At 45.5% G+C, this 21,366-nt stretch overlaps 1 protein-coding gene across 4 annotated transcripts; it reads left to right on the top strand.

The window, feature by feature from the left end:
• Positions 1–50: 50 nt before the first annotated feature.
• On the top strand, positions 51–21,148 carry ADAMTS13 (ADAM metallopeptidase with thrombospondin type 1 motif 13). Of its 4 annotated transcripts, none has more exons than XM_064468726.1 (29): positions 51–205; positions 513–579; positions 1,413–1,696; positions 1,894–2,035; positions 2,413–2,549; positions 3,307–3,390; positions 3,476–3,600; positions 4,382–4,528; positions 4,863–4,997; positions 5,555–5,705; positions 6,365–6,469; positions 6,944–7,095; positions 7,240–7,303; positions 7,846–7,972; positions 8,180–8,328; positions 9,684–9,804; positions 10,513–10,593; positions 10,866–11,047; positions 11,476–11,611; positions 13,314–13,443; positions 14,111–14,300; positions 15,017–15,134; positions 15,487–15,616; positions 16,992–17,196; positions 17,702–18,020; positions 18,388–18,534; positions 19,014–19,190; positions 19,536–19,720; positions 20,009–21,148. In XM_064468726.1, exons 1-29 carry the CDS (start codon positions 131–133, stop codon positions 20,165–20,167), a joined length of 4,224 nt encoding a protein of 1,407 aa, XP_064324796.1. In that variant the 5' UTR covers positions 51–130; the 3' UTR covers positions 20,168–21,148. The 4 variants fall into 4 exon arrangements, with proteins under 4 accessions (XP_064324796.1, XP_064324797.1, XP_064324795.1 ...); XM_064468727.1 differs by having other exon boundaries at positions 2,410–2,549; positions 15,020–15,134; XM_064468725.1 differs by having other exon boundaries at positions 2,410–2,549.
• The last annotated feature ends 218 nt before the right edge of the window (positions 21,149–21,366 follow it).

Raw genomic sequence — 21,366 nt, 5'->3', positions numbered from 1 at the left:
GATCAGCTCCCCTGTTTGTTTAAACCCTGCACTCTTCCCTTCCGCTCCACGTGATGCCTTGGGCCAAACTTCGGCTTAATCACCCCTGGGCTGGCGCTGGCTCCGCAGTGCTGGTTGCAACTCCTCCAGCATGATTGTCAGCTTGATGATCCGGGCGCTCGTGATGCTCCCCTTGGGGTTCTGCTGGCCGTCGGCTTTCCAAGAGGTGAGTTTGACCTCCAGAAAATGCAGTTTCCAGGAAGCCTTTTTTTATTTCTAGGAAAAAAAAAGAAGAGACAACACAATGTGTTCTAAGCCAAAATCCATCAAACCTCACTAATCAAGAAGATAAAGCTGTTTCCTCTGGGTGGCTGTTGTGCAGCCCATGCTTAGTGCAAAATAAAGCCATGAGAACTTGGCGCCGGTACTTGTTGAGTTGTTCACTGGCATTCCTTCCAGGTTAGCCTCAGTTAGGCGATAGTCTTGTGTCCGTTTTTCTTAAAAAAAATGTAAAGCTATTCTTCTTCTTGCAGAAATTTCTCGGCGCTTTGGATGCGGGAGATGTTTTCTCTTATTTTGGAACCAGCTCAGCGTCTGATGGTATGCAGGGCTCCTTCTTCATTTTGGAACACGTCTGTCAGTTTATTTCTAATCCTGTCCATTTGATAATGCAAAGAACACTTATTAACGAACCCCGATCTGACAAGCATTTAGCATTTCTGAGTCACATTACTGAGTGAGGCAATCCATGTTTCAGTGTGAAAGCGGTTGAAGAACTGGGACAGTATTGAAAATCTGCTGAAGGAAACATAATAAACCTTTCTGCACATTTCTCCTGCAGTCCTCATTCCCTGTATTGGTATTTTTCTATTACGTTAACAGATCCAGGTCTTCTGAGTGGGAAACTTTAGACTAAGAATAGCTTTAAATGTACTTGATAATTTTTTTAGAATAAACACGTGGAGGGACTAGTATTCTGGGTCTGGACTGCTGGTAGTTCAGAATCAAGATATGTTTTAAATTCTCAAATCCTTAAAGCAAGGATGTTGTCTACTTGTGAGTTCACCTAGTGCTCATCCCAGTGTCTCTGTCTGGATTATGATAATTCTCACTAAGTAATACTTAACGTCTGAGGAAGTAAAACTGTCTCAGCCGTTGTTAAATGAACTGCTCTCCTTATTGAGAGAGCAAAAGCGCCAATAAATCAGGAGCTACTTTCAGAGCTGTTGTCTGTTCCCAATCAGATTATCCTCACTTTGGAACACATGAAAGCATAGAAGTTCTTTGGCTGTTGAAATGATGACCTCCGAAGGCCACAATTGTCATTTGAAGAGTATTTTTTCCTAGGGAGATAGATGAGTACGTTTGTTTTCTGTGTATCATCACTTCTCATAACTGTTTCCCTCATTCTGGTCTTGTTTCATTTCTTTCAGTACCTGAGTTTGTTGTTGCTGAGCCAACTTGCTCTTGTAAAGAAGGACAGATTGGGCTGATGTCCTGTCGTATTCAACATTGCTCCGTTGAGGCCTGGGGACAACTCTATGCCTTTGAATTCCTAGAGGACCATGCCCTCCTTTCCCCTTCCTTTGTGAGCAATCAAGTGGTGAACTCTTCCTTTAGCTTACTGAAGCGATTCTCAGGCAACTGCTTTGCAGGTGGAAATGCACTGCAGCCTCCCGGGGCTAAGTGTAGAGTCACTTACTGCGAAGGGCAGCTGGTGAGTATGCACCAAACTTATTCTTACAAGCATTTACAGCCTTTGTAGGTTTGCAGCTTGATGCAGCAAATGTGTGAACCATCCATTTAATAAATCTGAGCATTACAGAGGAGAAACAGGAAGGATATGGCACAGAGTTCTCCACTGAGAGCAGATGACTTTGGAATAACTCAGAGATGGAATTTCATCTCCTTTAGCAAGGAGTCGTCATTGCAAATGAGGAAAAGATTCATATCAGGCCTGTCAGAAGCAAAGATATTGCCCTGCTGAAGGACCTCGGCTTCTCCAGATCCCACATTCTCTTCAAAAGTGCCACAAGAGGGGAAAATACAGTGAGAGGTAACGTACATGGAGAGGAAGCCCTGCTTGTTGTGCTTGGAAAAGCTGTCTCCTGGTAGTGGGGTTGCTTGCGTGAGCTCAGAGGAAAAATCTGTAACTACAAATATATGAGTAGTCTTGATAGACATTTCTCACCTCACTGAGATGTAACTAGTAAGTTTTCATTTAGGTATTTGTTATTTTGATAGCATAAGCGTGTTATTAAGGATGCTGGCAAGTGAAAGAAACCCACAGAAGTGGGAAACCTGAGCAAGCAACTGGAGGAGTGGTCTTCCAGCTGGATTATTCTAGACTTTCAGGAAAAGGCAGTGGATCTGTAGGACCTTTTATGTTGCCTTGCATTTTAAACCTCTGTGTCCCTTTGTGCTGTTCAGCAGGGCGGTTTCCTCCTCGTCTGCAGAAGAGGGCTGAGGGAGCTGTCAAACATCTGGAGCTGATGGTCGTAGCAGGTCCAGATGTTTACTTGTACCACAAAGAAGACACGGAGCGATATATTCTTGCCAACCTGAACATTGTGAGTAGCTTTCTGTTTGGATTGCTGTCCCAGTGTGAGGGCTCACTGTGTTGCAGGCAGATGGACCTCTGTGAGCGCACTTTCAGAGGCGTTTGTGGTTGCCTGCTCCAAGAATGGAGCACTGCTTATATGCAGGGTGTTCCTCTCTGCTTCTCTTGGCACTGGCTGGCAAGCGTTCCCTTGTACAAGGAGCTGCACAAGGAAAAGTAGATGTTAGAAGCTTTTGGGGTTGTAGCCTTAAAGCCATGAAGAAAATGCAGCTCTTCATTCCATTACTAATATTGTTGTGTGTCAGATACAGTAGCACAAGTTTTACCACCAGAGCCTTGATCCAGTCCCTGTTGCTTTCAGTGAGATTGAACAAGATCCACTGAATTAATCTTACATTTTATTTTTATTACAAGATTTCTCTAAATGTCTCCCTTTGCTGTTATTAAGAATTTGTTTATGCATTTTCTGTGTGTGTATATTGCAAAAAAGTTTTTAGCATTCACTCTCCTACCCCATGAAACAGTTCTGCATGCAGATTTTTCTTTCTGCTTCAGAGCATCTGCCAAGTCTTAACAACAGTCCTCATCTGTGGACAGATTTATTTACATTTGTAGTGCATATTTCAGTGTTGTACTTCCTGGTGATTTTATATTTGCCCCTTATGTTACCAGGTTACCGTTGTAATGAATGCAGCCCTGTGATTCAGAACAGGTAGTGGGAGTCACTGAGGTGCCTTCTTTACTGAATCCTTTCTGTCTCTTAACAGGGGGCAGAGCTGCTGAGAGATGCCTCACTGGGTGCCCATTTCAGGGTTCATCTTATGCAAATGCTTGTTTTGAGAGAACCAGAGGTAAGCAGGGAGGACTACATTCAAGTGTTGTCCAAGGGGTTGCTAAAAGCTGTATGAGGTGTGCAAACATGTGCCTTTGCTCTAGGCAGAGGTAAACATCACAACAAATATCACCTCGTCGCTGATCAGCGTTTGTGAGTGGAGCAAGAAGGTCAACCCCCAGAATGACTCTGACCCCCAGCATGCTGACATTGTGCTCTACGTCACCAGGTGCTGAAGCTCCCCTGCCCTGGGAGGGACTGGAAACAGGGCTGATGGTGTCCAGCTGCTAGCACAGTGACACTGATTTGCGCTGGGTCTTCCGGCAGTTGGGCACCAAAGACTCTGGTCTTTGGAATTGGGTTGATTCTCCTGCCCTCAGTGTAATGCAGTTAGTCAGAGGTGCTGTTCCTTCAGTTTCTGAAGGAACCAGAATATTCCCCAAGCACTGACCAGCCAGACTTGAGCAGACATTGTGTTCTTTCAGAGCAGCACAGCCAAACCCACTGCAGCTTTTTGTGGGCAGAAAAGTCGAACAGTAACTGGAAGTGAAAACCCACCGGTGATTTTTATGGAAGATTTCTAGTGCTACTCTGACTCAGACATTTTGTGTGACTTTCAGGCTCCTTGCTCTAAATTGCCTTGGCTAAATTTGTTGAAGGCAAACTTTTCTTGAGCTTAATGGCTTTGTTTTGTTGCTCTTTCTTCAAAGAGATGATGGTACTGCTCTGTCCTTTGCAAGCAGCATTAGGTCATTTTATTCTGTTCTGCTTGTCTGGGGTCATGGGGATTGTTTAATGTGGAATCACCACAGATTTTGAACAGTGGGCATTTGTGGGACCCTGCTGCTACTATCTTGCCCCAGGGAGCTTTGTGTGTCAAAAGGAATGTTAGGTAGCTGGCAAAGTTTGATCAGGAAGGTGCCAATAAAGTCAGTTGAATGTCTAGACGTGACTTTATTAGCTGCAATTGTTCTTTGCTTTTTCCTCTATATCTGTCTCCCTTACTTTAGATTTGACCTGGAGTTACCTGATGGGAACAAGGAGCTGCGTGGAGTGACTCAGTTAGGTGGAGTCTGCTCTTCCTTCTGGAGCTGTGTTATTACCCAGGACACCGGCTTTGACCTTGGAGTCACCATAGCCCATGAGATTGGGCACAGGTCAGTAGGAGAGCCCCAGAGCAGCCCAGTATGTTTCATTCAGGTAAAAACATTCCCCAGTTTAAGGGTTTCTGAAGAAGGAAAAGGATCTCTTGTCATAATGGGGAGTTTCCCATAGATTATTCAAAACTTTTGGAAAGAGTTCCTTGCATTTCTTGTATTCCTGCATGGTCTGTGACGATTAGAAGCTGCAAAGAGGAGAGAAAACCTTTGTGATAACAGTAGAAGGATCAGCTGCAGAGGGAGCTCAGTCCTTGCTTAGAGAAGGGAGGCTCGGAGGGAACCCAACCTCTGGGTTTTTTCTCCTTGGGGGACTGTGCTGCTTCTGTTACAGTCTTGGAATCCCCCACGATGGCGAGGGGAATCAATGCAGCAGCAGCGGTTACATCATGGGATCAGCAGGAAACCACAACAGCGTCGACCTCTCCTGGTCGCAGTGCAGCCGAGCAGAGTTCCTGGCCTTTGTCAGGTAAGGGAGTGGTTGAGTTCTGTGTGCCCGCGTGGGAATGGTTCCCTGTGCGGGGAGCTTAGGAGAGAGCAGGGAAAGACCAGGAATAAAATAGAATAAAATTCTTGTAAAATGAGGAACTGTGAAGAGCTTGGGGTTTGTTCTTTCTTAGCACTTGTGTCTGTGGCTGAGGTTAAATCCAGTTTTTGCTTCAAGTGGCTGGAAATTACTTTGGTTAGTGAGTAACGTGCCTGAGCTGTGTTGGACTTTGCAGACACTAGCTCACCCTGGAAATTTTATTTAAAATGTCAGAGCATCTAGGTTTAAACAAGCGTTGTAGGCTGTGAGCTGGCTGGGTGAAGAACAGGAATGGGTTTCTGTTATAACTTCAGCAGCGGGGAACTGTGAGCATCTCCAGGCAGCTGCTGCAACTAAATCCATCACAGCCCACAGTAAGCATGTGTTGTCTGGGAAAGCAACAGCCAACTCCCGGAATGAAACTCAGCACAAGTTTGCAAACATGTCATTGTCCTTTCTGCCCACAGCTGGGAAAGTGATATTTCTTATGTTTCTATTAGCACAGGCCAAACAAACTGCTTAAATGACCTGCCGGACATGGACGACAGCATCCCTGGATGGAAGCCTGGCTTGTACTATGGAGCAGATGAGCAATGTAAAATAGCCTTTGGGAGTGTTGCCACAGCATGCACCTTTGCTGACAGCAATGTTGTAGGTAGAAAGTTTGTCTGTCTTGCTAGGGGCGGCAATGGGCAGGGAAATGTTCTGGAGCCAAGATTCAAGAAAGGGGAGCTGGGGATTTTTCTGTTATAAAGGGATGGAAGGTGCTTTCCTGCCACAGATTTCTTGGCAAAGAACAAACCTTCAAAGGCTTTTAAAATGCTTCCCTTGTCTCCATCACCTCCTTCGTCCACATAATTCTTTTAAGGTTTACACGGTACCCAGAGCCTTTTGTCTAAAGAGGGGCCTGGCGGTGCTGGTGCTGGCTGCACCTACGTAGGGTCTTGTCTTAGGGAGCTCTTGTTCATTAGATTCCTTCAGCTTCCCCGCCACTGCTCAAGTCCCCATGTCTGAGAGATGCAGCATGGCTAATAGCTGCCATCTGCACATGTTTTGTTAATGAGGAAGCGCCAAGGTGGGTGAAACTTTAGTTGCTTCAGTTGATCATTTTCTAGCATTACAGCTGGCAATGATGGTCTTTTGACATGCCCACAGCTTTTGCCCAGTAGCAGGAGAAATGAAGGGACTTGCCTGCATTGTTGGGTAGCTGTGGGGAAACCAAACATCCGGGACGTGCACCATTTAAATGGAGCAGCTTCTGGGACCGCTGTGTTGACTCCCTGAACTCCCTGATTTTCTTGTCACACCAGGACATATGTGAAGTCCTCTCATGCCATGTACAACCAGGAGACAAATCCAGCTGTACTCGGCTTCTTGTTCCCCTCTTGGATGGTACTGAGTGTGGAATCAATAAGGTAAGGGGGCTGCTGATCTGATGATCAGAAGTGGGCATGCATGCTGTGGGGCTCATTAGACAGCAAGACATTGTTGGTGGCTGGAAGGTACCTGCCACTCGCTGCCTTGGCCAGGGAGCTAAGGCCAGACACTCTAGTGTTAAGCTGGTACCAGCTGATCTTAGTGTTTCCACCTTGTCTGTATCTCCAGAGTTGCTTTGCAGTTCCGTAGCCTGATACCTGGACTCTCCTCAAAGGCTTTGCTTTCCACTTGAAATGACCTGTCAGCTCTTTGTTTTAACCCCAACCTCATGTTAGGTCATAATTAGGAATGGGACTCTTCTAGGCTCTTGTGGGAAGGTGCCTGCTTCGTCTTGGGATTCTCTGTTACAGTCTGGCCTGCAAAAAGATGGGGACTTGTGCCACCCTTGTAGATCCCAGCCCTGCTGGGAGCACTGTGGTGCTGCTGCCAGTTTTCTATATTCTTGGTCTTAGTGGTGCTCCAAGGGACAGTGCAGCTCTCTGGAAGAACTGAACCCCATGGCCGTAGTCCATGGGCAGTGGTCCGTCTGGAGCCCCTTCTCCTCCTGCTCCCGCAGCTGCGGAGGTGGAGTTGCGATAAGGCAGCGGTTCTGTAACAACCCCAGGTAAGAGGTGGGGAGCTGGGGAGTTTGCAGAGCCTTTTAGCCGATTCAGGGCCATGGGGTCTTGAAAGAGCAAGAGCAAGAGCAAGAGTCTTGCTCTTTGCTTGTGACAAGCCTGCCTCTGATGAGGAGTTCTGTCATTTCCAGGCCTGCTTTTGGGGGGCAGGAATGCCATGGCGCCAGCATCCAAGTGGAGATGTGCAATACTCAGGTAATAGAGCTCATCGCATCTTCTGAGCTTTTTTCTTAACGCTGTTTAACCCTTTGAGAGCTGTATCGCTTGGGACTTGACTTCTTACAGCTGACTGCTCTGGGAAGGACTAAAGATCCGGCATACAGCCTCCATCTATCTGACAAGAGGAGAGGTATCTGTTCCACTGTATCTGAAGACAGCAGTATTATTTTATAGCATTGTTCACATGTAATGAAGCATTTTCTCTATGCCTTCACAGCAGGACAGACGCTGAGAAAATAGTGATTCACTTAATGATAGTTTTCTTCAAAGGGACATTCTTGTATTGTTCCTATTTTCCTTATCCATTTATTTTGTATAAATAGCAAATATATCAGCTTCCAAACACAATTCTCTGCATATCCCGCAGCCTTTGAAGTGGTTTTCTTTAGTTGCAGTTGTTTTGGTGTTTTACTTACCAGCCGCTGCATTCTGCCTTTAGCTAGTGGGTAAAATGCTGCTTGGGATTCTGTGCTCAGTAATTTCCTTTCATTACCCACACAATTCTCTCTGGGATATAGGCCTGTTTGATGACCCAGCAGGACTTTATGGCTGAACAATGTGCAGCAACAAATTTAAAGCCGCTGTATCTCACTGTAGAAGCGCCATCCTTTTATACCTGGACTTCTGCTGTTGGCTTTGCCAAAGGTGAGGAAAGACAGAAACCATGGTTTCTTTGTGAAGGGGAGCACTCATGGACCTGCCCGTACTTTGAAGTCAAAAGGCCGTTTCACTGATTGTTTTAGTTTTCACATGAAACATGGATACTCTTTCTGTCAGATACTTTTGACTTCTTCCCATTGCTTGTTGGTCAGAAAGGAGTAACTCCGTTCTTCTTCCATCTGCCTCCTCCAGGGGACATGCTATGCAAGCACATGTGCAGGGCTGTTGAAAAAGAATTCATGGTAAGCCGCGAAGACGGTTTCATAGATGGAACCAGATGTGAGCAGGATGACTCTCAGCGCCATGGGGCTTTCAATCTCTGTGTAACGGGAAGCTGCAGAGTAAGTGACTGGGGAATCCAGGTGAACCTCTGACACGTAGCCTGCCCCAAAGGGGTCAGTTTTTTAGGAGCAGGGATAAAAAACACAGTGTCCCAAACAACAGAGTGAGCTCTGCTCGGAAGAAGAGAATTTTGTTCTTAGCTTATTGGATGGAGTCCAAGAAGTCTACTGTTCTCTCCGTGCCTCCAATGCCAATGCCCTCTAGATAAGACATTCTGCTAATTGTGCAGTAAGTACGTAAGGCTATTCATCCCTAATGCAAACAGCAATTGGTTTATGCGTTGGTGAGGAGACACCAGCAGCTGTCCGGTGTGCATGGCATAAATGGCCCTATAAAACACTGACTGTTGGAGAAAAGTTACACGGCTTGAACATACCGAGTCAGTGGCAAAATAAGGGGGAAAACCAGGGAATCGTAAGCTGACAAATTGATTTTTGATTAGTGATACTGCAACACTGAAGTATAACTTTTTTTTTTCTGGATTGGATGTGAGAAAGGCATTCTTTTGTGATGAACTTGAATATAACTCCCCCGCGCTGTCTGCATTTTAGTAACTGCTCCATGCTGACCCGGTTGTATGTTTTCTGTTGTTTCTTTACATTCCCAGAATACACTTTTAAAATTTTATGGTTTTCTCATTATCCTTGTGTTCACGATGTTTTGTAATGCGTTTCCACCTAATGAACAGCAGAGGGTGTAGGCATAATCTATTCTGATTTCTGCTCTTCTGTTGGTGACAGTGATAAATATGTATGTTATGGCAGCATCCAAAGCCTGGGATCCGTGCCTCTAGCATAAATTCAGCAGTTGCACATGTTCCGCTGCTAAGCCTGCTGAGATCCTCCTGTAGCTTTGTGTAAATTAGTCTAGTTCATGGGAATGACGATAGAATCTCTTTTCTGAGCTCCATGGGATTGAAGGCCAGGCTGAAGGATGTGAGCTAGGTTTGGGTTTGGGGAGCAAAATATTCCTTTAGAACCTGCTGTTCATATTTACTATTCTCCTTGGATTTTTTATTTTTTCCTCCCTCCTCCAGAAAGAGTTTGTAGAAGAGAGGGAGTGAAGAGCCTTTCTTTTAGGTCACAGGAGAAATCTTTCTGGGCTGCTGCTTATGGGAAAGAAAATGTCACACAATTAATGAAACTTGTGCTCTCAGCTAAAACTTTCCAGTCCCTGACTTTGCATAATGCTGTACAGTGGTGGATCTAGGTCCAAATCCACCTTTGTCTATATTGTCTCTTAAATTCGAATTACAAATGAAAAAGGCAGTTTCAGGAATTCAGGCAAAGTTGCTTTAATTCGCTGTTTTCTTCTTAGAATAGGCAGGTCTTGACAGACTCTCCCCTTTGCTCAGGCATTTGGGTGCGATGGCCGGATGGACTCCAAGAAGATGATGGACTCTTGCAAGGTCTGTGGGGGTGATAATACCACTTGCACCAAAGTGAGTGGATCTTACACAGAAGGAAAAGCTAAAGGTGTGTATCCTCCCCGTCAGGCTCAGTATTATGGTACCATTTGTATGCCACATATTTGTATGTGTATTCAGTGTTCATAATCTTCTGCATGTGACTTCTTGTTTCTGCTTCTGCTTGATTTTATTTTATGGAGGATATGGCGACGGAGTTTGGGTAGTCAACAGAGAAGGCAGCTAAGATCTGTAGCGGGGAGGCAGCGGTTGTGTAGGCAGAGCGACTTTTTTGGTCATAGTTCTTTGGACACAGACCAGAAATGTGGCCATTTGGGAAGTCCAGCAAATACTGGGAGCTGGGGGCTGTGTCAGATGCTTCCTGAGATGTTAAACATCTATTTGGGAACTGATCTGGCTCTTGCAGTATTACGTATAGATAAAAGCAGAGAACATAAAAAGAACAAAAGAAAGATGGGAACAGGCACAGAATTCAGTTCAGTTTTGTTTGCTGTATTCACCGTCACTGTGTTCAAGCCAAGCTGACAGAGCTAAGGTCAGTGTGGATTTAGTGGCCATCACTGTTGTGTCCTTACTCTTTTTATATTAGCTATATTACCCCTGACTGCAGTTAAGCTTTGTTGCTGCCTGTAAGGCTTGTCCTCCCATGGATAGCATCCCAGTAAGGTGAGGAGGGGTTTTATCTGTAATCCCAGCCTTTTAAACAGAGGTACAGTAATGGAACATGACCACATTTTCTTTCTTTCCATCATTCCAGAGTACGTTACATTTCTGTCCCTGCCTTATAATACCACCTTGGTCCATGTTACCAATCAGAGACCACTCTTCACACATTTGGGTGAGTTGAATGAAAGGGAGAGGAGGGACTACAGGCAGGGCTAAAACAAGCTTGTAAAAACAAGAAAATGGAATTTGTTTGGAAAGTCCTTGATGATGAAATTTGTTTGTGGGATGTTCTCCAGTGGGAAGTGGTAGAAGCCATGCTCTTTGGGATGCCTGACTTAGCAAAAACTGGTTTCTAACAAATGGGCAGTCTGTAGCTGCCAGCACCAGGGGATCCTGGTAACCGCATCATACCTCTTAACCTCACTGCTACTTTTGCTCCTCTAGCTGTGAAGGTTAAAGGAGAGTATGTGGTTGCTGGAAAAGGAAAAATCTCACTGAATGTCACCTATCCGTCGGTTCTGGAGGACAGCCAGATCAAATACAAAGTGTTTCTCACCAAGGACAACCTGCCAAGCCTGGAGGAAGTCCATGTGGATGGGCCGACACAAGAAGAAATTGAAATACAGGTAAATTAAAATAGCAGTGTTGGAAAGGGGCTAGTCAGAAGTGGCCAGGCTGAGTTTGTGTAGCTCTGCTGCGGTGCAGAATCCAGATGTGGTAGGCTTCGTGTCCAAGGCTGATGGAGATGGTGTTCACTAAGAGCGATGGTGTTGTTTGTCTTTGGAAAGGTTGAGGGTTGACTGCCTACAGGCTTTCTGCAGGTCTGGGGGATGTTTGTGTGGGGAAAAGCATACCGAGTTAAACCTTTTGCTCGGCTTAACCTTTTTTCAGCGCCCTGTGCACAGAATTCAGAGGGTGAGTATTCTGACTGCACCTGGCAAGCATTGAGGCTCAGGACTGGATGGAAAAAAGGGGGACTAGCTTCTCTTACCCCTGTCCCGTGAAATGAGTCTGAGTCAATCTGTGCATTGACCACGACTTTTTCCTTCACCAGGTCTATCGAAGGTATGCAAAAGAATATGGCAATGCCACCAACCCGGACATCACCTTCAGCTACTTTGTCCCCAAAGAGAATCTGACATATATGTGGATTCCTCAGCAGGGGCCGTGTTCAGTGACCTGCGGGGAAGGTGAGGCAGCAGTACTCAATCGTCTACTTTTTACAGAGATCTGGGCAGACTTCTAGTTTGGCTGGTAGTCACCCAGATCTCTACTCCATGGGCTGTTCTAGGCTGAGTGAAAGAAATGTCACATCAGCGATAGATAACTTGGTTAGAACTTATTAGACAACTGAACTGAGTTTAAAAGGAAATTGCTGAAAGTGAGCTGCAGTTGCCAGTGTTAAACTGATCCAGAGAAAAGAGTGGTACAGCTTTTGAATTAAATTAGCAAATCAGCAAATGAGCTGAATCATCAAAATGACAGTGAAAATGTTTGATCGTGAAGAGGATTTTTAAATAGGTTTTAACCGAACTTTTAATTTTAAGACTAAATAATTTTCTCAGATTTTTCAAAGTTATTGAAGACTTTAACTTGAAGTTGGCTAAACATCAAAAGTCTGAGACCGAAGTGGTATCTAGTGTCTAGCTAAAGCCTCAGAGCTAATTATGAAACTTCCTTCTTAGAATTCTATTCCTGTGCCATGGCTAATCCTTTCTGTCTCCCTGAAGAAATCATAATGCAGATTGTAACAGATCACTCTGGTAGACGGTCTGACATCTTGTTTACCAGATAACACAGATACACTGGAAAGCCTCTCTAAGACTTTTATGGCAAGGATGTGGAAAATACATTAATGAATATGTATGGAAGTCAGTCTGTAGGACTAGTTATGTCTGGAGGGCTTTTCTCCAGCAGATTCACCAGGTGAACTGATTGCTGAAACCCTGAAGTGAAGAACTCAAAATGCTTTAGAGCCTCCCAGCTAATGCCATCACAAACAAAAACAAAGAGAAAGCTGGCACTTAAAATAACAGAAAGTTGAGAATCTGAGCTGAAGTTGCATCTTGAGAGCTGAAAGTGATGCTCATGCCCTCCTTACCAATAGGCATTATTTGAAAACAAGAGGATAGTGAAAAGATAATGTTGCTGATTGATTCTTGATGTTTGCTTCTCGGGGTCATACTCTGAGATTCAGCAATGCCTGTCTCTGAGGGTAGCTCATTCACTGCAAAGGAGACTCTTTAAAGCCTTTTGAGTTTGGATTTTCACCCGCTTTACCTGTTAGGTTCATTATTATTAAAAATCTTGTTTAGAGCTGTAGTTCATGAATATTTCATTTCTTGTCATGCCACAGGCACTGCAAGACTGTTTTTCTCCCAGTACCTCTAGTCTCATTCGGGATATTAATGATCACTTTGAGGACACTGGCACGGTGCTGTCCGGGTACAAAGGCTGCGTGACGATATTACATGATTAGTTCTACAGAAGGCCAGTTAAAAATGGCTGATTGCTAGAGCTTATTTTCAGCAACCTGTCCCTCATCGGTCAGTCATCAAGATCATTAGAACTAATTTGGACCAAATTATGATTGATATCTTTCTTCTTGTAAATGGCCAGTTTAGAGCAATCCTTCCATTTTGGCGGTGGATTATCAATCAAACTTCTCATCTTCTGGGGTGTTCATCTTGGAAAGGCACTTGAAAACTCTTGAGGAAAAGTTATATCAGGAAGAAGGGGGTTGTGTGTTTATAGAAAGTCTGTATTCCCAAATTTGCTGTTTTCTTACACAGATGATTTGAGTAAAGTGAAATTACTTCATCTTCCTAGTGTAACAGGGGTGAACTGTTCACTTTGTTTATAACTCCCTTTCCTTTTCCTTTTGTATCCCAGGGACACGACCAGTGGATCATGTGTGCTTTGACCAGACAAAGAATGAAATAACAGAGGATCAGTGGTGTCTGGAGCTCCCACAGCCCCTTTCAGAGCACAAGCCCTGTGCTATGGAGCCATGCCTGTACAGGTTGGTGTTTCTGGAAGCTCAGCTGAATTCTTGCTTCACTTGGCCTTTCTCTGCCAGCTAACCCAGTCTCTGCAGTCTCATTTGCATTGTGCAAGGTAGAAAAAAAAGGAGAGGTATGAAGTAGTTTCTTGATAATTATAATGGCATGGAAGATCCCGAACCATGTTCTGTCTTTCCTGGTCCCATGAGGTAATTGAGATGTTGGCTGAATGAATGGGAGACAGTCCTTCCAATATTTCGCAGTAATCTGCTAAATGAAAATACTTTGAGGGCTTGGCCAGAAGAAGACATCTGCTCACATCCCTTCCAAGATTGTGCCAACAAAGATTTGGTCTTACTCTGGAGGAGACCCTTGTGTTAATTAGACTGGAAAGAGGACCAAGAGCCAAGCCTGCCCAGACGTTGATCTCATAGATGTTTTAGTGTTTAATAAAAGGTGATTACACAGTGAACTATAGCTCTTTAGCTTAAGTGCTCGTAGTCCTAGAGAGCTGTCAGTGCAAGGCCTCACATTGCCAGCAGTTGTCCTCTCAGTCACATCCAGACAAGGCTTTTGAAATAGAGAAGCCGAATACTCTGTATGACCCGTTTCTGTAATCAGTGGTATGAGTAATAAACCTCCATGATCCAAATGAGAAATAGGGTGATACAATTACTTCCCATATAGGTGGAAGATATCTCAGATAGATGAATGCTCTGCTGTCTGTGGAACTGGAGCTGCCCAGCAGAATCTGACCTGTGTTCAGTTTCGTGATGGATTGGAGACTGTTGTGGATGACAGCTTGTGCCCAGCAGAAGAAAAACCCCTCTCTGTTGTGCCGTGTGTGGTTAATGTCTGCCCTTTAGGCTGGAACAAAGTGAGTTTACTCGCTTGGCTTATTTCAGGAGTCTCGCTGGGATCTTTGCACTTGTGATCCACAGGAGGCTACCAGTTAAGAACCACCACCTTACTACTGGAGTCTGGGAGGGTGGCTTACACCAAGGATATCTGCCTAGTTAAAGGTTCATCCTGTCACTTTAGACAGCTCTGTCCCTCTTAATCTATGCTGCTGGATTCATCAACTCATAGTGGTGGTTTGCTTAGGGCAGCTGGTGACTTTGTTCCATCTTCATTCCTCCTTGCAGAGTTCAACATAACCAGAAACAGAAATAACCCCTGGTCCACTAGAAAATACCTCACTGGCAAACAGAGGGGTTCTGACATGGTGGGGAGGATTGCTAGCAGGGAAGAGGGCTTCTCAGCACAGGACCACTGTCCAAATCCGTACTGGGGAACCACTGCCAGGTGTACATTTACATATGGGGAAGATACCGCTCTAGGCATCTCCAGTCTCAGGTATCTCGCTTCAGGTAGTGTGAATTAAGAGGGGTATTGGCTGTTGAACGTCCTTAGCTATTCTTGATACTTACATGTTCTGCAAAAATGGAGAAAGTGTTTAAATGTGCCTCTTTCTTCAGTGACAGCAAATATGTTGTAGGCTTGATCTGGAGGTATCCCCCAGCTTCATTAGATCGGGACCGGTGTGGAAAGCAGGTGCCAATGTCAGTCTGGGTCTTTTTGCTCTGTCCTGAGGAGGAAGATGCACACTTACTTCAGACTTCGGAGTCACTTGGGCGTATGCAACTGGAAAATCAGACCGTGTATGTCTGGAGCCCTCTAGCTGGAGAGTGTTCCGTCTCCTGTGGTAGAGGTGAGACCTTCCAGTGCTGCAGGGAAATGTTACTTGGCTGTAGGTGTGAGCTCAGTGCCTAGGAACCTCAGGGACCTGGTCGTTTTCCCTCTACAGCTCTAAGTGCGTGTGTGGAGGTGGCCACAATTTTTTTTGAGTTTGGAAGAGGGAAGGGGGCCTGGCTCAGACAGGGAATAGTTTAGAGGGCTGGCTGGCTGCTGCTGTGCTTCAGAGTTGCAGGGGATGAGTGCAGTAAGTGTGCCTGGGGCCTGGGCAGACTGCTTGTTTTGTACGCACAGATGTGACTGACACTGCTTGGCTTATTTTCAACCCTTGCATGGACGCCATGCAGTAAGACTGCTTCCCTTCCTAGGTAAGACTCAGTTACAATATGTATGTGTGGCTTTTGACACCAAAGAAGAAACCCAAGAAGAAAACTGTCATCCAGTGCCAAAGCCAGAGAGCAGGATGGAAGTCTGTGATCTCAGTCCCTGCCCACCAAGGTAAAGCAGTTACCAGGAGACAATGAGCCAGCGATGGGTCTTTCCTTCCTCTCTATCTCCAGGGATGTGGTAAATAAGGGTCTAGCTACCCTGAGGATGTTATCTTCCTCTCTCCTGGTTTGAAAGCACAGCTAGCCGCAAAAGCAGCAGCATGGATCCATACAGAGCAAACTAACTGAGAGTCTTTCCTGGGATGGTATATTCTCAAGCAGAACTAAGTGAAGCCTTTGGAGTTTGAGTCCAGGGGAAAACTGAAAACCTCTTGATGCCTTATTACCCTGGGGAGGTAGGAACAAATCCATAACTGCAAAAGGTGGCGACACATTTGCCAGCTGTAGTTTCCACATAGCATCAAGGAAATTAGCTGGAATCAAATGCTCTAAGAATCTGGCATAGCTGCTCTGAGACCTGAAGGAAATTGATTGCACTTTCCTTAGGATTTATGGTATTGCAGACTGCAGTCAGTGGGGTGACTGCTGATCTCTCAGACATGAGCCAGTGTGTATGTATGCATTAACAGAATTCCAGTTGTAACTGCATAGACTGGTTGGATTTACAATCCAGTGAAGACAGTTGGCAGCTGGAGGTACTCACTGATGGCTGCATTATTCCCAGGTGGCATTACAAAATGGGCTCATGCAGTGTAAGCTGTGGAGGAGGTGTGATGCGCAAGGTCCTCTGTTGTGCAAGGGAGGCCAGGGAGAAGGCCGAAGAGATTGTGACAGATACTCAGTGTGACAGTTTGCCTCACCCAGACTGCAGGAGCTGTGTAATTTAGAGCTGAGCCACACGGGCTGCAAGAGCATGCACTGGGGAAGAGTGGTCATCCATGAACATGTACGGTGTGATCTAGCATATGGCTCGGCGTTGATAAATGGGGCAGAGCTTGCCCTGCCCTAGTTGCTGTGGGACTGGAAAGTCACCAGCATCTGAACTTCTTTTACGTGCTACAGGATGCCGCTCCCAGGATGAAATACTGCTTGGTTTCTGATCTGACTGTTACCAGTGGTGTGTATTTTGGAGGGAGATAAGATTGTTTTTGCGATTAAGCCTGTGTATGTCACCCTGGGGAAGACTGTAATGGATGCAGAGTAATATTCAATGTATATTTTGAGTCTGTGGGCTTCTTGCAAAATGTCAACACCCTCTGCTTGGGTCCAACTCCAAACCTGCTCCAGGCTGGACAGCCTTGTTTCAAAGGCTGTCTTCTAAGCACTGTAGGCAGCAAAGCGTGTGAGGTGGAGGGGTGAAGAAAGCTGCTGAGAAGCAGAAGGGGGAAGGATGAGGGAGTTGTAGTGCATTTTCTACAGTGAGAGACAGTAGAGGGTGGGGATTCATCACTAACTTAATTTTTCTCCTCGATGTCCTCTGCCAGATGGAAGGTAACCCCAGCTGGCCCCTGTTCCTCCAGCTGTGGGCTCGGCTTAATGGTTCAGCTGGTCACCTGTGTGCAGATTCACCAAGGCAAGGAAGTTTTGCTGGAGGACCGTTTGTGTCCTGTGGCAGAGAAGCCCCTTACCAGTGTCCCCTGTGTCATCCGAATGTGCTCTTACGAATGGAGCTTCAGCGAGTGGACAGAGGTATTTGCTCCTGTTCAGATGCAGCACTTGGTGTCTAGTGCAGCGGTTTTATAGCCCTTCACTTCCCTAAAGCATACAGGGGGGAAATACCACTGCTGCCTTGTATATTTACTTCCCACAGAAATGCTAAACTGTTTCTAGGGATGTTTTCCATCCTTTCCACTGCCCTGCATTTAGCAGCTGTAGGTCTGCTTCCCACCTTTCTCAGCTAAGGTTTTGGCTCCAGTTTAAAAATGGTCTTGGGCTTGTTTTCTTCTGGAATGCAGATTTTTTTCAGAGTTTTTAGAAAGTGGTTCTGCAGTTCAAACATATAGTTTGGAAGATCCCCTGGGAGGTGGGCTATCTTATAGCTGATGAGACTAGAGCACAGAAAAGGCAGGTGATAGGACAGCACCCGTGAACAACAGATCAGCCCCCCAGATCATGCCTGAACTAATAAATGTATTTATTTCTAAATACCAACTGAAACACATGTATAAAATCCTGTGGGTTTCTTTCTTTGCAGTGTTCAGCTTCATGTGGGAATGGCATTCAGACGCGGCAGGATTTCTGCCTCAACCTGCTAACCCGTAAGCACGTGAACCCCATCTTCTGTAGGCACTTCCCCAAGGCCATTGTGGTACGTGGCTGCTCCGTAGGGCCCTGTCCTGAGCAGGTGGTGGGTCCCCGTGGGACCAGGTCCCCTGGGGCAGAACTGCAGACAGTGACACCAGCTTCGCGTCTGACAACACCTGCAACTGCCAGAGAGGTGAGATACAAGGACCTGGATCTTCCTCCATCTGCTGTGCCAGCTGTGCCTCAGGAACAGACGAAGACCAGTGGAGGTGAGGAGGACACTTCCAAAAAGTAGAGATAGGTGCTTACTGCGTGCAGCTGGGTTGTGGTGACCCTGCTGCCATACAGGAACAGGAGCATGGGAGGGAACACTTCTGGTTAGGAGGGACAACGTGCTGTTCCTTCCAGCGTGCCATGAGCTGTCCATGCTATCTGAGCTAGGAACAATGCCTCCCTTCCTTGGGCTTCCCAAAGCTCTTCTGGCTTGGGACTCCTTGGGGCAGTGGCTGACTCTTCCTGGGCTTTACCCAGAAAGTGTGCACTTGTCTGTTCATTAGGCCATGAAGAGAATGGGGGCTGTTTTCAAGCAGCTGTAGTTCCTTCTGGGTGTGTTTCTCATCTGTCTCTGCTGTACAGATGTCTGTGGAAAGCTCTTTCTCAATGCCACCGGGGTCATCAACATGACGGGTGTAGAGAGCAGCGACTGCACTGTGGCCATCGGACGTCCTCTCAGGGAGGAGATAACAGTCAGCATCCTGGAGAGCTCCCTCAACTGCAGTGCAGGTACTGCCCAGGGCATGCTGGGGACCAGCCTGGCCCTTTGGGAAGCCCGCACGTCTTTGCCCATGTGCTTTTGGTGCCCTTGAAAGGTTCTTGCTGCCTTGCGGCCTGTGTAATCTCTGAAACCATTTTACAAGTTTTTCTGTCCCAGCGAACTGTTGCCAGATGGGACTTGATGAAGGTGATGCCTTTCCTTCCACTACATAATAGTTTCTTACCTATTTTATTGATAGATCTGAGATGAAAGGAGTTTACGGGGTTAAAGAAGCTGCTTGCTTTGGCCTGTTATAAACTCTGTCTGTGGTATACCCTCTAGCTGGAATCGGTATGGATAGATTAGTTAACTGGACTGCTTTCATGACAGATTTTTATAAGATAGGGACAAGATGCAGAAATTACTTGATTCCAGACCTATGTAAGATAGATTGTGGTCTTTTACTTAAAGTAAAAGTGTTTCTAGTCCCTGTGCTCATCCATTCCAGGTGAGGTGGTGCTGTTTTCTGGGCGAATGATGTGGCGGACAGGCTGCAGGAACCTCCCTTTGTCACTGATAAATTCCAGAACGAACACGCTGATTGTGAAACAGCGTGTTTTGCTGCCAGGAAATGGGGTCATTCTTCAGTACAACAGCAGAACTGCAACTAAAAAATATTACCAAGGTACCTTACTGAAAGCTTTGCTATTGCTTTAGATTAAGGCACACATGGCAAGGCCCACATTGTTCCATGGATCATGGTTTCCTATGGAAATCTATGGAAACCTTGCTTCATTTTTAGCAGCTGAGAAGCCCCTTATTGAGGAGCGTTGGAATTTATATTATTTGTGGACTAGCCCTCCGTTTTCAAGGCAAGCCCCCTGCAGGTGTTTGCTGGTGCTTGGAGGTTCCCAGACGAAAATCCTTAGAGAAACTTTTCTGCCTGTGTTTAATTTAAATGATTTCTTTCTTGGAGATGCTGGACACTTCTCTAAATCATTTTCTTTTCTGCTCCCTTTCCCCCTCTCAGACTGTGACAAGCAGCTGTTTGGTCCCCAAGGCGAAATAGTGAATCCTGTGCAATTGCCTGATCAAAGGCAAGAAGTAGTGTGTCGGACCTTCATCAACGTGGCTCCTCAGCATCGCATAGCTATCCGCGCCCTATATATTGACCTGGGCAATGAGAGCAACCAAACACATTTTAATTACATCCTGGTGAGTCAGAGACCTACAGGGGATGATTTGGATGGGAACGGATCCATCTCCTCATTAGAGATTTCCATCCAGATGCAAAGTTCAATCACAGATCCTAGAAGGTCAAACTCTGATCTCTGTTATGTAAATGTAGAGGTGAATGAGCACTACTGATATCTATTGTATTTCTTCTAACCTTTGTATAGGGCAGCTTTTGCTCTGAGCGACCAATTTGCAAGTCCCTGGTATTTTGTGAGTACTTCCCCTGTAGGCTGCTATGATATGATAGTTTGGTCTTTCTTTATGCAGGTCCGTGACATAAACACCATGAAGACGATGGTGTTCCATGGGAAGCAACAATTCTTCTGGCAGTCAACAGGAAGCCAAGCTGAAATAGAATTTCATGAAAATGTTAAGGATCACCGAACCAGTTTCCGGGCTGAATATCGTGCTATTGAGCCCAAATAAAAGGGGCCGGGGCCACTGCACTGAGAAAGGCCGTGGTCCAGTTAGTCACTGCTGCGTGTTCACTGCTCGAGGTCTCATGAGTCATTTAATCTTTTTGCAACTGCTTCCCCTTCCATTGAGTAAAAACAATAATATCTACTGACTCCTTTGGGGGTCTCAGCTAATATTTATAAAGGTTATGCGAAAGACAAGTAGCTACCAAATATTTAGCAAATAGTCCTCATACAGATTTTCTGTCTGTGTTGATTGGTGTTAATGGAGTTTATATGGCTGCAGTTAGGGACTTGGCCACTGAAGTGTCAGGGTCCTGCTTCTGTAAAATGCTGTGACCTTTTAGGATAATAATTTAATTTCTCAGTGGCTCAGTGTCCCATTACAAACCCCTGTATACCACAAGTATCTGCGATTATGGTTTAGACATTAAGTTTCACGCTCCTGCAGTGTAAATGCCCCTTAAAACTGAGGCGCGTTGACATTCTGGAACGTTATAAAGAAGGCAAAGATGTGTATGAGGACGAACTGCTAGCACAAGACTAGCGATGTGTGGGGGCAAGGCAGTTTCTTTGCCCAGGAGGGTAGTGCAATGCTGGGACAGGTCACTTGGAAAGCTTGAATGTTTTCAGGAGTTGTCTAGATGGAGGCACTGCTGACACAGTCAAGCCCTGGTGACATTTGGCTTTCTATGGGAGGACTAAGTGACATCCAGAGGTCCCTCCCCAGCCACCCCTTCTGTGGTTCTACTATTATATATCTGACAGTGATACCAGTACTTCTTTTCTATGGGAAAATAAAATAATTCTGTCTCTTAATGATGGGTTTGGTGCCAAGCTGTGTTTACTCAGAAGCTGTGCTATTAATCTGCTTGTATCTTCATCTCACAGGAAATGTGCAATGAGAGATTGTTGAGACTGCATGGTACAAGCTGTAGCAGGAAGAGGTATTTTAGAGCAGTGACAAATATTCACTCAAGTTTGATTTAAATACATTTTTTTGGTTGTTTTTATTTAATATCTTGAACGTCGGACCGTGCTTTGGTCCAAATCTGTCATCCTCCTCAAAATCACAATATATTGCTTAAGGGGTTTTTCCGCACCTGGAGCCTGGCTGGACACATCTGCCCTTGCTCTTCATGCTTGATGCAATAAATGGTTCTGCCTGGGCAGCTTTAACCCTGCTTCTGCTTTCTTTCAGTTGGATTC

The sequence above is a fragment of the Phalacrocorax carbo genome, chromosome 18 (assembly GCF_963921805.1).
Source record: "Phalacrocorax carbo chromosome 18, bPhaCar2.1, whole genome shotgun sequence".
Taxonomy (NCBI): Eukaryota; Metazoa; Chordata; class Aves; order Suliformes; family Phalacrocoracidae; genus Phalacrocorax; species Phalacrocorax carbo.
This window is presented reverse-complemented; position numbering and strand designations above follow the sequence as displayed.

What these genes read in the sequence shown, in the direction of transcription:
- ADAMTS13 (XM_064468725.1), top strand. Translation starts at nt 131, where the DNA reads ATGATTGTCAGCTTGATGATCCGGGCGCTCGTGATGCTCCCCTTGGGG. An exon ending in GTGTAACGGGAAGCTGCAGA is followed by an intron (nt 8,329 to 9,683) that starts GTAAGTGACTGG and finishes CCCTTTGCTCAG; the next exon opens with GCATTTGGGTGCGATGGCCG. An exon ending in ATGGAGCCATGCCTGTACAG is followed by an intron (nt 13,444 to 14,110) that starts GTTGGTGTTTCT and finishes CTTCCCATATAG; the next exon opens with GTGGAAGATATCTCAGATAG.